The sequence below is a fragment of the Rhizopus microsporus genome (assembly GCF_002708625.1).
Source record: "Rhizopus microsporus ATCC 52813 unplaced genomic scaffold scaffold_14, whole genome shotgun sequence".
In the NCBI taxonomy this organism is placed as follows: Eukaryota; Fungi; Mucoromycota; class Mucoromycetes; order Mucorales; family Rhizopodaceae; genus Rhizopus; species Rhizopus microsporus.
In genome coordinates, this window is record NW_019671929.1 from 459,896 (window position 1) to 474,751 (window position 14,856).

A 14,856-nucleotide genomic window follows, 5' to 3' on the forward strand; every position below is an offset into this window, starting at 1 on the left:
TACGGGTTCCTGTTCTCAATGTCGCAGCAAAGGCAATGAAGCCACAGAGTGAAAGAAAAACAACGAAGTTTAGGGGCATGCTGTTCACTGATGGTATTGATGTGTCTGTGTTAAAACAAAATGATGATACGAAGAAAGGCGGTAGTGGTGCTGGTAGAAGAACGAAAGCAGTGGATGAAGAAGATTTCAAATATGTAGAAAAGTTGGAAAAAGAAGAGCTATTGGCTGGTGTCGGCAATTGTGCGTTGATAGATCCTGGTCGGTGCAACATGCTATATTGCATGCATGAAGAAAGTATCATAGAAAGCAAAAGGACATACAGATACACAAGCAATCAAAGAGCAATTGAAACAAAGTCAAGAAAATTTAAGAAGCTCCGGGAGAGCTTGAAGCCTGATGATGTCAGAGCTGCCGAAGTATCATTGTCAAAGTACAAATCTTCAACAGTTAATGGAGACAAGTTTGCCAAGTACCTCCAAGAAAGAGCAACAATAACACCAGTCTTGAGTAAGTATTACGCAAATGAAGATATTCCTGCAGTAGAAACAAACTTGTTGCCGTTTCGAAAAATGAAACTTTCCAGCTTTATAAATGGACAGCAAGCAGATAAACGACTGGCCAGGAATCTGAAAACAAAGTTCGGTGATAATGCTACCCTGATAATTGACAACTGGTCTGCCGGAAATGTCAAGTTTCACGAGTCCATTAGAGGCGTTGGAATGAGAAGGGTGCTAGCTAAACAAGGATTCAAGATATGCCTTCTTGATGAGTGTAAAACATCTAGCTTTTGTCCTTCATGTCTGAGCGGTGAACTTGGAAAGTTCAAAATCCAAGACCTTTCCAGAGAGAAAAGCAACCAACTGTAACACATCATGGCCTTTTAAGGTGATTCGTTTCTGTATTTATAAACCCAACTCTTATGTTTATTATCTAGGTGCAAAAACCAACAATGTTTGGAGGCCATGATTGGTACAATTTCTCATCATCACCTTTGGAACCGTGATATGGTGGCCACTTTAACTTTCAGGCACATCCTTTTTGGGCTGCGTAAAAACGGAAAAAGACCAGAGCGCTTTTGCAGACTCAACGCACCTCCTTCTACAGGCTTCAAAAAAAAGGGGGACCTCATCAGCTAGTAGTAGACCAATCAAGAAAATAACCAATCCTTTGAAGTTACCGCTACATTAACCCATGATACAGGTAAGTTTTTGAACAATAATTCATTTCGTCTACAAGTTTTTGGCATGTGTCTACAAAAAAAATAGAACCGTCTATTTTCTTTTCATTCACTTGTCTCAAATCTTTTTAACGGACGTCTCATTTATTTTAAGTGTCTAACTTATTTTTTTGAATCGTCACATTTTAGCTTAAAAAACTGTATTTAGTTCATAAAATAAAAAAGGGGAAGATATATAATAAAGGAATGCCGTTTGTTTGTGTGTTTGTGCGTGTGTATGCTTGTATCAATTGTATTTGTTCCATAAAAAGAAATGTTATTATTGCTTATCTTCTATCGCCTACAACAGAGGTCGAAGTAAAGGTGGTTTCTAAAGGAGCAAGATGGCACACGGGTGTTGCTGCTTTATCTTCAAGATCATTGGCAGTGGTTAAACCAATCATAAAGCCCAGCTGCCTAGTAAATTCATGCACAGATTCTGTAAAATAAAATCCACCTGTGAAGCTATCATGTTGAGCCAGGCTATTTATATATATATAAAAAGTCAGTATGATATACATATAAAAAAGAAGTCTTACCTCTTTGCCCATTCGCTAACTGATTCGGGACTATAAATTTCACCTTCACGTAATTTGGATGCAGTAGACTGAATAGCCGTTTTCCAAAACTCATTTAATTGTTGATACAAGTTTTGTTTCAGTCTATTATGATCTGTTAAACAAAGAGAGATTAGCAATCAACCTATAACACTCCATTACCAAACTTACTCTCATTATCCCAAACAGGTAATCGATGAGCGATATGTGCTGCGTAATCAAGGAAAGTGAATGTGGTGGTAGGGAATACTCGAGGTGATGTAAAATGATTTGCATATCGAACAAGTGTATCCTGTTATTAAAATGAGTAAAAATGTCATTTAAATATCAAACTTACAATCAAGTCTGCCAAGGGTTCTCTCACTCTTGAAAACGTATAATCATCTCTGCCTGGACCATGCTTATTAAATGGGAAGCTATTAATAAATTTCTTTTCCATGTCCAATAAAACATTCATGGCTGAAGCAATCGTAGGTTCTGGAATATAAGTCATAACGTCTCGTATCAGCTCAGGCTGCTTATGTAAAAAGCTTTGAATAATATGAATTAGAGCCTCCTTCTCCATTGTTTCTATACATTAATATTAGTTGATACTATCTCTTTCTTTATTGCCATATTTTACCTAGAATGGCTATTCTCGCTGTTCGTTTTTGAATTGATTTATGTTTCTTTAATTCCTTTCTAGCCGCTAATAATGATCGATGTGAAATGTCGTCCATTTCTTCATCTTCTGAATTTCTTCTTTTACGACCTATATTATATATATATTTATCAGACATGTTTTTCTTTATCTCTTTTTTAAAGTTACCTCGAGAGTATTCACTTGTGTTTAAGTTGTGCATATGAATGTATATTATTTTATGTAGAATGAAAATGTAATTATAAATGAGTGATTAAAAAAGGGAAAAAAAAAAGAGAGAGAGAAAGACAGAGATAGAGAGAAATTTAAATAACTCCGAAGCTGGACGTCACTGATGACCTGTCGTTCTGTAACGGTCACAAAGTAAACACATTAGTACTAAATAGGATAAACAGTAGGAACACTGTATGCTCCCTCTTCTCTTTTTCAAACAATAAATAGAGACGCTTGTTAAAGCATGGAAATACGCCAATTAATTTTCTTTTAGAGTAAAACTCTTGTTAAACTCAGATAGATTGGGTTAACAAAAAAGGGGTCTCACCAAACAGAGACAATAGGTTGGTGTGTCCCTAGTTAAAGATCTCAACAGGGAAAATGATTTGTTGATAAACAGGGATCATAGAAAACGTCATGATTATTCTATCCCCCATCAACTGCATACTTGACCAATTAGAGCACTATTGATATGTCTATAATCGGGACCATTGCTAATCACATTCATATGTATCACACACACTGGTACCTGAGTGAATAGGATAACAGTATCTAACTTCGTGTCACTGCGCCAATCAACGACTTCCGACTTATTCAGCTTTCGTCTGGACCTTTTGATGATGACAACGGACGTATTTCAGCAGAATTAGCCGAAGAAAGGTTTGTATTTGAATCCACCGTGAAGACTGGTTCCCCAAAATGATATGGCAACTGTGCTCAATCAAGGTTCAAGACGCAGTCCTGATCGCTCCACTGTGGCCGACACAGTATTGGTGATCCATGCTGACAAAGCTAAAGTCGATCGCTTCGCCAATAACAGTGAAGATAAAAAGCTGGACTTTGATTGCCTGGAAGTTAACAAGCAAAAAAGGGAAGATGGAACTGTAGCAGATACCCAGAATTTCCCGAATCAACAAATACGACCTAGCAGGAGCAAATTGTATAGGTATGTATGGCGTGTCTTTTCTAACTGGTGCTATAACAGCCAACTTGACCTCAAGGCATACGAACCAAAGACGATGCTAAAGTTCCTAATAGAACACAGCCATCAGTTCAGTATGCAATGTGCTGTACCCACAACAATTAATAATATCGCAGCATCCATTAATTCTGGAATTCTTCAAGGCCAAGCGCAAGCCAAGCATACGTGTTCCAGAATTACACGAATTAGAAACATGGAGCTTACAGGTATTAATCGATTTTATCATTAAATGGGGAATCACTGAAGATCTTCCAGTCAAGACACTTCAGTAGAAGACACTACTATCGTAGAACAATGTCTGTTTATGACTTACATTGAGATAAACGACTGTAATCAATGCGAATAGCGTGGATTCATACATAATAAGATTACGTGTACACAATTTCAATGACAAGTCAAACTAAATAGAGTCTCTTCTTTGAACATAAGTCATTACTTCTTTATATAAAAGGGCACACTTCTTTAAAAGATCATCTTTCTTATGGTAAAAGTAGTACCATAGCCCAGATTATGAAATGAAAAGTCTTCTTTGTGGACTCAGGAACCGTTAGTAATTATAGCCCACGCTTAGAATAATGGCTTACCAGTTATTTGATAGTAACTATAAATAGTAGATCACTAATTTATTTGTATGTTACTTTTGTCTTTATCTCAGAATAAAGATTAATAATAGGTGCTTCTTTTGTCTTTGTTCTGTGTCTCTAAACGACGAATATTATTAAAATAAGACGCGCGTCCATTTTATAGGAAAGATTAAGTGTGATCAATGTGACTATTTATTATTGTTGTCAGCACTCTTCTCCTTATTCCCATCAGATACAGCAAAGGAATGTAAAGTATAATATATGCTCTGCTGTAAAACTATATTCCAGTTATTATAGTGATTATCTCATCAAACAGCAACCTTGATCCTGAGATCATTAGAGAGCTTTCAGCTATACTTGTTCAATGCACGTTCTCTTTTCTTCTCACTATAGTTTTGGCTATTTAAACAAACTTCAAAGTTTACAGAGAACGTAAGACATTACTCTTTATCGATATTATTATATATTAACCGCCTTTTATATAAAGTGCTATTAAAGCCAAAGAAAACGTATTTAAAGTCTTTGTTTATTTCAAAAGCTATTAATCTTCTCCCTTGTCCTTTTGCCTGGAGAAAAAAAGGGTCTAATCAAGAGCCTTTTGGAAGACGATCTAGGCGGATTAACAGAAAGTTTATGGAATGTGCTAACGTTCGACACAATAAGCTTTCTGTTTTCTTTGTACGCGGCCAGTTTGGTTTCATTTCGTAATTTGATCATGTTTTGACGCCACAAGTAAAGGTATTCCAATGTATGTCTGAAATCGTCTAGCTCCATGGTTCTTTTGGTATATACAAAGAGTCAAGATATTGTGCAACCATGATGTCTTTGAATAGAAAGAGCTGCGCCAGATGTCCTTGCCTACCTTTCCAATCCATGTACAAGATGCTGCTTGCTGATTTTTTGACCATGTTCTGGATGTTACCCAAGATACAGGAATTCGTCCTTAAATTCTTTGATTCCTGTTGGGAGAAAACAGCGCTATTCGCATTAAGGGCTTTGCATTCTATTGAACACAACTCGATGTTGACTTGGTTGTTATTTACTACAGTTGTAAATAATAAGTCAAATACAAGCAAAGTAAAATCCTTTTTGAAAAAGAAAGGTGTTGCATATTAAAATAAGATGCATGGCTGTTATTTATACACAAATGTCGTCATATGATACACGATAAGTGTAATGGTTGTATGTTTAGCTAGAAAGGAGAAAAGGAATAGAACCAGACAGAAACTAAGAGTGCTGGGTGGTAAAACTATTGGAAGGGCAAAAGAAGGTGATGTTAAGGGTTTGAAAGTTGATCTACAGAATATAGAACTTATATAAAAAAGAACGAGACAAGAAACAGAGTAACAGTAGAAAGATTAAGAATAGGCTGGGAAGGTCTAAGAACAGAAGTTATACTGATAATTGACTGAAGCGTGACAATAAGCTACATATCTTTTATAAAGACACATTCTGTAGTAAAACGAAAAGTATATAAGACGAGTTAAAATAACCATATTGACCACATTAATATAAATAGTAGCCGTAGGTCCTCTTTCCCTATAAAACGTACACGCGTCTTATTTTAATATTACTCCTTTCTTTTTAATGAAGAAGTCACTTTGCAAGTCATCGACTTAGCTGCCTTTTTGCAATAACAAAGAATCCTTTCTGGAAACATTCCCGCCCCATCAATATTCCGTTGCCAAAAATGCTACAATCTAGTCTCATGTTTTTTCTCCAAGCAAAAGAATAATGGAAATGATGGAGAGAGAAGAATAGAGCGCATGTTCTATTATAATAGTTTATTTCATTAAACATGTCTTTTGATTATGTAAATAAAGCAGAGGAGAACTTCTTCCGGTTTGTCCCAAACATTAGCAATACAAATACAGTGCTCGTATTATCAGTTTCCTAGGTATGGAGAACAATATCACATTGAAAGTGGGTGTGAAGCCGTCAAAATCTCATCATTGGGTCTAGTTTTATGCTTATCTACGCAAGCAATACCATTCATGTTCTTATTCCTTCTCTTTGTTTCTCTTCACATGAGCATTACTCTTACTAGAAGTAACAATACCATATACTTTACGGCAACAATTGTCAACATGCTATTTTATGAATACTAGCATTGGCAAAGCATCCTAGTCAACTGCAATTTAAGCAATGCGTACATTGCCTCAAAAAAAAAAGAAGCACAGTTGCTTTTTTTGTCAATAAAGTGAATGATGCCCGCTGTGTCTTTTGATTTGAAGCATTTAATATATTTCTCAATATCTTTTAATAATGAAAATCTGATAAGAATACATGGGTCATATATAACTTTTTTTTCTTTTCTAAATACAAATCTCTTGGTATGTTAAACTCTTTATTGAGCTCAGATATTATAATAGGATCAATGACTACTATTTAAAGCAAATGTTTACACTAAATCAGTCATTCGTAATTTAGACTCAATTCGTTATGTTATTCTTAAATTAAACTACTTTATAGAGGCATCATTATGTGCTATTGCTTCTGAAACAGGAGGGGGTCATTCTAATAAATTCAGCGCATATCAGCATACTTCCGCAGCAAATAGAATATTCCGATAACACCCTTATTAATAATAGAACAAGATAGTTTCTCCCAAAAAAAAAAAAATTGCTTAGATAACAACCAGGGACAATTAAAAAAAATAATTCAACGCTATCTTTAAAGATCTAAGACCAGCATGTGAATACAGCAGCCAATGTCCTATTATACATCTCAAGTCTCTTCAGACGCACGTGCTACTTAAGGGGCCCACTCCTTTAGGATGAGTCATCCAGCTTAGTCTCTCTCTCTTTTTTTAAGGATATTCTTTATTTATAATATAACCTTAATAAAGTAATAAAATATAACCCTCCCCTTGTCAACAACAATAAAAAAAAACAACAGGCCATAATGTGTACCTGTACCATAAACATGACAACGGTCGGGTCCGACGGATAAAAAAGGTAATGAAATGAAACGGGGCAACTTCCGACTTTCCAATTTGAAATGCAACTATATTATATCCGATTTAATCTTTTGATAATTCTCCATGGAGAATGATATCACCTTAAACGAATCCCTTTTATAACATCCAATGATAAGTCAGACATTTCTTTCGCCACGTGCCGATGCGAAACCAGAACCCTTAAGGATAAGCCAATGATAATCGACGGGAAAATATGGAATATTTCTAATTTGTTAGGGAAATTACGGAGCTGTTTTTATATTATATTTTTTATTGGTAAAAAATAGAAAATGATTATGTACACATAAATGAGGGAAAATTCTATACAAATAATAAAAATACAATGCAACTTTCTTAGAATGGAAATAAAGTATGAATGGATGGTAAAGTGTTTGGAAGAATAGGGGGTAATACGCGTGCTTGGGGAGGTCTATCGAGCAGATCGAGTAAGTTGATATCGGAGGGGTGAGTCTGAGGTTGTAGTTGTTGTTGACGCATACTATCCAGATTGCATTCCAAAGGAGCTAGTTTGATTGGCACCATTTTAGGAGAAGTGGCAGGAGTGAGTAAAGTAGGAGAAAGGGTAGGTGATTGATCGGGAGTGAGTAAATCGTCATTCTCTTGCGAAAAGTGTGAACTAGCTGATAAAGCCGGAGAAGGAGGCATAGAGCGAATCTGATGTTGAATTATCTTGGCTGTTCTTGCACTCTTACGAGCCCTTCTTTTGCTCGGACAGGTGTGAATACGAGCATGGCGGGTAAGTTCATCTGAACGAGAGAATCGTTTGCTGCAACCAGGAAATGTGCAAGGATGAGGCTTTTCACCTGTATGAGTACGAATATGGCGAGTTTGATGTTCTAATCTATAAAATGATTTTGGACAAATAGGACACTTGTAAGGTCTTGGAATATTGGCTTTGTCCACAGGTGCAATGGGTTTTTTTAATGTGATATTGTTTAATTGAATAGCATTGTAGAATGTTGTGTTGTTTGCAGTCATGGTAATAAGTAGAAAAAAAGATTAGAAAAGGAGAAGGGGATTTTATATTTGTTAATAAAAAGTGGGGTTATATATATATTTTTTTTTATATAAATATGAAATTTGATCAGACAAAGATAGGGAATCCTGGGGGGTGTGCTGTGCTGCCCGTTTGTGCTGCTGTATTTGCGTAAGACTAACTCCACATCCGGAAGAAAAAAAGATGAAAGCGATAACCGAAAAAGGAAATCATCAACTTGATCTTTCACACGCAAAAAGTAAAAGAATGAAGATTATAAAAATCATTAAAAAGGGACTCAAATGAGTAAAGAAATGCTCATTACTAGCAGAGTTGTTTGACAAAGACAAAAGTCATCTAAGCAACCCTTGTTCTTTTTTGTTCTTTAGAAAGCGATCAAAAAGATAGGAAAAAATTAAATATAAAAATTTTTTCGCTTATCTGTTCCATATCACTTCACCTCCTTAGTGTGGGGTAATCATGATTTCTAAATCCAGACATGTAAGAAAAATTCCCCGCTAATACAGCTCTGTCCGAATTTCTATCACGCAATTTTCCACGATTATAAAATCAGACCACAGCCCGCTCGCGCAAACATAGGCACACACATATACACACACACAAAACATATGAAAATTTCATTGTGTCTGTGCATTCATTTCTTTTCCACGTGATATGCTCAAGTTTACTCCTCTCAGTTCAGCAGTTGATGCCTCATTCTGGCAATCTCTCGCAACAAAGAAATTAGACATTTTAAAACTATCTCAAGAGGCCTTGGTCATTCAAGGTCACTATTCTTTTCCCACAACTGCCACTGACCAACAAGGTCAAACCGTCTTGATGCCTAGTCATTTCTTCATTCCTTCTCACGGCCTCGATAACACGTAAGCTTCTCAAGATAAAGAAATCATACTGAAATTTATTAGTCAAGATAAAGATGGTATCAAGGGTACTTTGATCAATACAAATACAGTTGAAGCTTTTCGAACTATTGATAAAAACCAACTATTTCAAGAGGCAACACTCAAGGTGCATACATAGAGAGAGAGAGAGATAAGATGATAAAACAAGATGAATAATCGTATTTTAGATAAAGGAGGCGGTTGAGTCAGGGGAAGCATTAAAGGACCCAAAGAAACTATATCACTATCTATTACTCACCTTTGCCGATTTAAAAAAATACAAGTTTTATTATTGGTTTGCATTTCCTGCTATCATACCTGATCAAGACGGATGGCAATTGGATCATCAACAAAATTTAACCAGTGAACAGGCGAGTATAGATCATATGTAAGGAATGAGGAGAGGGGGAATGATAACACCAGCCCTTAGGCATCTGTTTTGCATACAGCTTATCAAGGTCAGTATTATTTCTTGATAAAAAAGGAAACCGAACGAATGCAGATACTTTCTTTGGACGCATTTGAGAAAAATGATCAAGTGAGTTTGCGTTTAACTTGCATATATTCAGTCATTTATTTATTACCTAGACTATTTGGTTTGCCTTTCTTGACCCTTCACCCGTCAAGGGGTCACCCGGGTGGCCATTAAGAAATCTTCTCTATCTCATCTACACTGTCTGGGGTTTAAAAAAGGTCAGGATACTCTGTTATCGACAGAGCGATCCTTATCTGATAGACGCTTCTTTACCTGAACACTGTTCCTATCAAACAACAAAATCAGTGGGGTGGGAAAGGAACGTGCAAGGTAAACTTGGTCCCAGAATGGCCGATCTGGGCCCTCTCATGGATCCTGCAAGGTAAATGTAAAGCATATGATAAAACACAAACCCTCTTATCATGTTTAATGTAGATTGGCAGATACCGCGATTGACCTCAATTTGAAGCTGATGCGATGGAGACTGATGCCTGAACTAGATCTAGACAAGATTAAGCAAACAAAGTGTCTGTTGCTTGGAGCAGGCACCTTGGGCTGCTACGTAGCTCGATGTTTGATGGTATATTGGCTGCTTATTTAAATGAAATATATTCATATGTATACATTAGGGATGGGGCGTGAGGCATATTACATTTGTCGACAGTGGCACCGTATCCTATTCTAACCCTGTCCGTCAACCCCTTTACCGATTTCAGGATAAAGGTAAACCAAAGGCACAAACAGCAGCGGAGCAATTATTGGAGATTCAGCCCACGTTGGTAAGTCATTCTGCGGTGTTTTAAGGAGAGAAAAAGAAATAAATGGGGGAACTAAAGGGGAACTCATCATGTCTATAGGTTGCCAAGGGTTATGACTTGACAATCCCTATGCCAGGACATACTCACAATCACCTTGATCAAGACTTGACAACCCTTACTGAATTAATAAAAGAGCATGATGTGATCTTTTTACTTACCGACAGTCGAGAAAGCCGATGGTTACCTACTTTAATAGGCACTAAATTAAATAAATGGATCATCAATAGTGCTTTGGGGTTCGATAGCTATCTTGTTATGCGGCACGGTACCCGTCAAAATCAAATGGGATGTTATTTTTGTAACGACATCGTGGCTCCAACTGACGTAAGTTATACAGCCGACATGGGTTCTATATATATTATACTAATTAACAATAGTCCCTCACTGATCGTACCCTTGATCAGCAATGTACCGTCACCCGCCCTGGTCTGGCTGCTATAGCTGGGGCACTTGCTGTTGAACTCATGGTTTCACTCCTTCAAGACCCCAAGGGGTAAATTCAAAACTTCTTGAAAAATATAAAGGGGGCTAAACCTGTTGAAATAGCATTCACGCTGAAGCAAGCACAAATGCTTCAAATTCTTCTGCTGGCTCTATTCTAGGCCTTCTTCCTCATCAAATACGTGGTTTCCTAGGCCAATTTAATAATCTCCTGATTGTTGGGCAATCTTATGACAAATGCACTGCCTGTTCAGACAAGGTACATTTATTTTAATGATGAATCAATGATATAACCATCTTTATGATATAGGTACTTGAAGCTTATAGCCAAGATCCTTTATCCTTTGTTCAAAAGGTACTCGATGATCCTATATACCTTGAAGATATCACAGGCTTAAGTGCATTGAAAGCCGAAAGTGAAAATGTACTGGATGATTGGACTGTTGGAGAGGATGATTTCTAAAAACAAATAAACTCTATGTGTAACTTATGTAAGCAGCAAATGTGTGAAAATGCATGGTTGAATCCGATATTTTCCTTTGTTTATGATGTTCCCTAAAGTGTGAGAATATGTTTGTCAAACTTTGCCCCGCAAACTAATTTGTCCAATCAGAGGGAATGATTTGCATTTAAGCATTAACAGTGGTTATTCCCATAGTATTCCGTTGTGATTTGATTGGATGGGCTTAAATGAGATTAATAGAACGAGACGAAAAAAAGGGGGAACTATTGTTAGCTCGCGTTATGAACAGAAGAGAGAACGTGCTTCTTTGAAGAGAAGCATTATAGGTTGCTTGTTTGAGTGTCATTTGAATAATCACGTAAATGAAAAGCTTTGAGTGTCATCATAAACTGGTCGATATATACGATTTACAGAAAACGAGGACTGTCATTATTACGTTTCTATTGACGCTAATGTTTGATACTATATCTATTTTATTCATCTGATATAAAGTTTATATAATTTTACTTAGTGTATATGGATGGGGCTGTATCCTTTATAATGAAAATAAACTTGGGGACGCCAAGTTTCCTTTTTATAGTAAAGTTTTTAATTGACTCTGTTAGAAACTATGGAAACAGGGATCAAGTACATCATGATGACTTTTAGTATGTTTGAACCAAAACCAAGCGCCCTCCTTCTTCGCATTTCAACCTTCAACCTTGTCAAAGAACTATAACAACATTATGACATATAAAATTCCCACAAACTCTTCAAGTATTTTTCCCATCTTTCTCAAGTGTTCTTATACACATACGTTTAGTCAGCATCAAGTTACAGAGTTGTGTCACTTTGTAAAGAATGCAATAAACCAAAGAAAAGTATAAGAGCGAATCGTGGAACATGATGACAAAAGTAAATAGACGCCTCCAAAGTGTTCAAACATTCACACTTTTGGGCTGTTTCCCATCTGTCCAACCCTTCTCCCCATGCATTTCCCAGTAACTAAAGGAAAAAAAAAAAATGCAAGGAAATTTTTTCCCTTTATGGTCAGTGTTCCCACTCTAGTGGTTTTTTTTCAGTGTGAAAGAAGTTGATGTAAAAGTATGTCGGCACAGCTGGTGCAATACCAATAAAGTACTCCATAGTTCCTTCAAACATGTATCTTTAACCAAGGGGGAAATCAATCAACTGTCTGATTGCCACTTTTTTTCCCTTTATCTTGGATATTGAGCGACATTTACTTTTTTAGTAAAACCAGATCCCAATGGCAGATATCTTGATGTCCGCTTTCAGGGTTTGAAACTTTGGGCTGATGTATAAGATAATAAATATATTAAGAATAACGCAAAGATCAAAACATTTTGAAAAATTATGTCAAAGCATTTAAACAATCTTTTCATTACTTTTACTCTTTAAAAGAATCAAGTGGATCAAAAAAGAAGAAAGAGAGTTGACATATAGTGTTTCCACTTTGAATTCAGATGATGTTGGCTTTTTTCCGGACAAATCAAAATTAGTTTTCGGTTATTTAGGTTACCTTTTTTGGATGAATTCAATTTTCTTTTCAAATAGAAGGATATGTTTTTTAGACAGATTAGTAATTGATCATTCTGAAAGCATCATGGGAGAGAATAGATGATTCAAAATCGAGTTACGGCTTTCTGAAAACCCCTTGAGTTCAGTCAGTATCGCACGTCACTGCCATAAATTAAAAGACGATAATGTGAGATCTATGACAAAGAAAGCTGTCCTGTTTTTAAGGATACCAACAGAGACAATATAATAAAATTTAAAAAATTAAATGTCGTCTTACAAGGTGAAGCACTTGGTTGCCCTTCAAGTTTTCAGAGGCAGACCCTCGAGCTTTCTTCAACGTATACTGAAGCCTCTTCCTCAAAAAAGTCCGTTCTATGTCACTCGATGATGGCAACGATCTTGTCTAGGGTGGGCATTGATAGAGTAAACCATGATGCAGGTAAGGTATACTTTTTTTTTGTCTGAAAACTAATTTTCTCCTGCCTGTATTAATTTTTCGTTTCGCCCAATTCAAAGTGGAGACACTGTAATCATTCATTCAACGTGTCTGTGTTTATAATACTTTTTTTAATTTACAGTAAAGCAGTTATAAGAAATTAATTATGATTCTTGATAGTTGTCTAATTTCATGTCATTTAATCCCAAGTCTTCATTTGTTTGCCAATCACGTTCATAGTCTTCAATAGTAATTTCTGGATCTGGATCAGGAGCATAAAGATTCTGAAGGTATGAGTTAGACAAAGGATCATCAATGATAAGGGTCACAGGGAATCTCTGTCCATCAGCTACAGCAGTTAAGCTTTCCAAGAACTTATTCCATCTTTGCTTTCCTTCTTCACTAGCTGAGTCACCTTGGATGAAGGGTGCACGATCCTTTAATTCATCATGGACTTGACGGATCAAGCCTTCAACAGTGGTGAATCGGCCACCCAAAGTACCTGGTGTTAACTCCAAGTTGATTTCAGGAATACTCAAACCACAAGTTTCTGACTTGAGGATATCTCTTGACAAATCTTCGGCGTCGGTCATTCTTAATGTAATCTTTCTACCCTTTTCAGAGATAGGTCCACCTGCCTTGACTTCATTACTCTTATAACCACAATGCTCACAGTTGGTAGCCATGATGACAACTTCCTTAAAATGAGGAATTTCCATAACATGCATGTTGGTTGAACAAGGTGCATGGCAAGAAGGACAACTGGCAGGGAAGGACATGACTTCAGGTATACCGTCTTCATTCACCATTTCGGATGCAACAACTTGAGCTGCACGGGTCGCGGCTTCTTCGGCAGGTGCCTGATCGCTTTGAAGACCAAGGAAGGCTTGTTGCTCAGCTGTACGTGTGTACCATCTCAACTTGATTTGAGGATCTTGGTTAGGTAGACATCTGTTCTCGACATAAGAGTTACCCGAGGGATCATCTAGCACCAATGTGAATGGTTTGCCTTCCTTGTATTCATTCATGGTAGCCAAAATCTCCTCAATACGGTTGTAGACGGCTTCATCCGTAGCCTTACGAATAGGTTGTCCAGCAGATAAGTCATCAATGGCATTACTGACCAATCCTTCAACGGTTGTCAAAAGACCGCGATCTCTGTTTGCAGGAATTTCCATATCAAGTTCTATAAACTTGAGAGAGCAGTAATCGGATTTAACGATTTGACGGTCCATGTCCTATATATATCCACCATTAATCTTCCTTTCTTATCTCTTTTCATTTCCTTACGTCTTTGTTTAAAATGGATAAAGTGATTGTGTGGCCTCTTTCGTTGACAGAACCAGCACTTTGAAGTTCGTTGTTACGGAAACCACAGTGGGGACATTCAAATGCCATGATAATGATTTCTCTATTGATGTTTTAATCACTGGATATATATCAAAGCTGCTCATACTTACTTGAAGTGAGGGATCTTGGAAAGCAAGATACGGGTAATACCCTGTCATTTGACATGTTAATGTTGTGTACGTTTTCAAAGTTAAAAGCTCACTTACGTTCTCTTGACATTTCATACACAAGCTTTCAATTTCAGTAGGCTTACTCTCGCTGAGATCTACGAATATAGGTTCTGACATGGTGTTTACTAATCAATA

General features: G+C 36.7%; 5 protein-coding genes across 5 annotated transcripts; 2 read left to right on the forward strand and 3 right to left on the reverse strand.

The window, feature by feature from the left end:
• Positions 1-35: 35 nt before the first annotated feature.
• RHIMIDRAFT_239819 (uncharacterized protein) lies at positions 36-866 on the forward strand (the record flags this gene model as incomplete). Its single annotated transcript, XM_023609245.1, has 1 exon — positions 36-866. One exon carries the CDS (start codon positions 36-38, stop codon positions 864-866), a length of 831 nt encoding a protein of 276 aa, XP_023464057.1.
• A 467-nt stretch (positions 867-1,333) lies between these two features.
• On the reverse strand, positions 1,334-2,696 carry RHIMIDRAFT_314898 (Cut8-domain-containing protein). Its single transcript, XM_023614964.1, has 6 exons — positions 2,582-2,696; positions 2,396-2,524; positions 2,111-2,343; positions 1,945-2,065; positions 1,756-1,888; positions 1,334-1,699 (listed from the first exon to the last, which is right to left on the reverse strand). Exons 1-6 carry the CDS (start codon positions 2,613-2,615, stop codon positions 1,504-1,506), a joined length of 846 nt encoding a protein of 281 aa, XP_023464058.1. The 5' UTR covers positions 2,616-2,696; the 3' UTR covers positions 1,334-1,503.
• A 4,675-nt stretch (positions 2,697-7,371) lies between these two features.
• On the reverse strand, positions 7,372-8,247 carry RHIMIDRAFT_260569 (uncharacterized protein). Its single transcript, XM_023611469.1, has one exon. It carries the CDS (start codon positions 8,148-8,150, stop codon positions 7,506-7,508), a length of 645 nt encoding a protein of 214 aa, XP_023464059.1. The 5' UTR covers positions 8,151-8,247; the 3' UTR covers positions 7,372-7,505.
• Positions 8,248-8,611: 364 nt separating this feature from the next.
• On the forward strand, positions 8,612-11,521 carry RHIMIDRAFT_260581 (E1-like protein-activating). Its single transcript, XM_023611470.1, has 11 exons — positions 8,612-9,032; positions 9,075-9,177; positions 9,239-9,421; positions 9,481-9,588; positions 9,639-9,907; positions 9,961-10,105; positions 10,155-10,304; positions 10,383-10,667; positions 10,721-10,836; positions 10,890-11,043; positions 11,095-11,521. The coding sequence occupies exons 1-11, from the start codon at positions 8,824-8,826 to the stop codon at positions 11,245-11,247; spliced, it is 1,875 nt and encodes a 624-aa protein (XP_023464060.1). The 5' UTR covers positions 8,612-8,823; the 3' UTR covers positions 11,248-11,521.
• Positions 11,522-13,365: 1,844 nt separating this feature from the next.
• On the reverse strand, positions 13,366-14,838 carry RHIMIDRAFT_245456 (zinc finger protein ZPR1; the record flags this gene model as incomplete). The annotated part of the gene is made up of 4 exons (XM_023610201.1): positions 13,366-14,439; positions 14,492-14,612; positions 14,662-14,702; positions 14,758-14,838. The coding sequence occupies 4 exons, from the start codon at positions 14,836-14,838 to the stop codon at positions 13,366-13,368; spliced, it is 1,317 nt and encodes a 438-aa protein (XP_023464061.1).
• Positions 14,839-14,856: the final 18 nt, after the last annotated feature.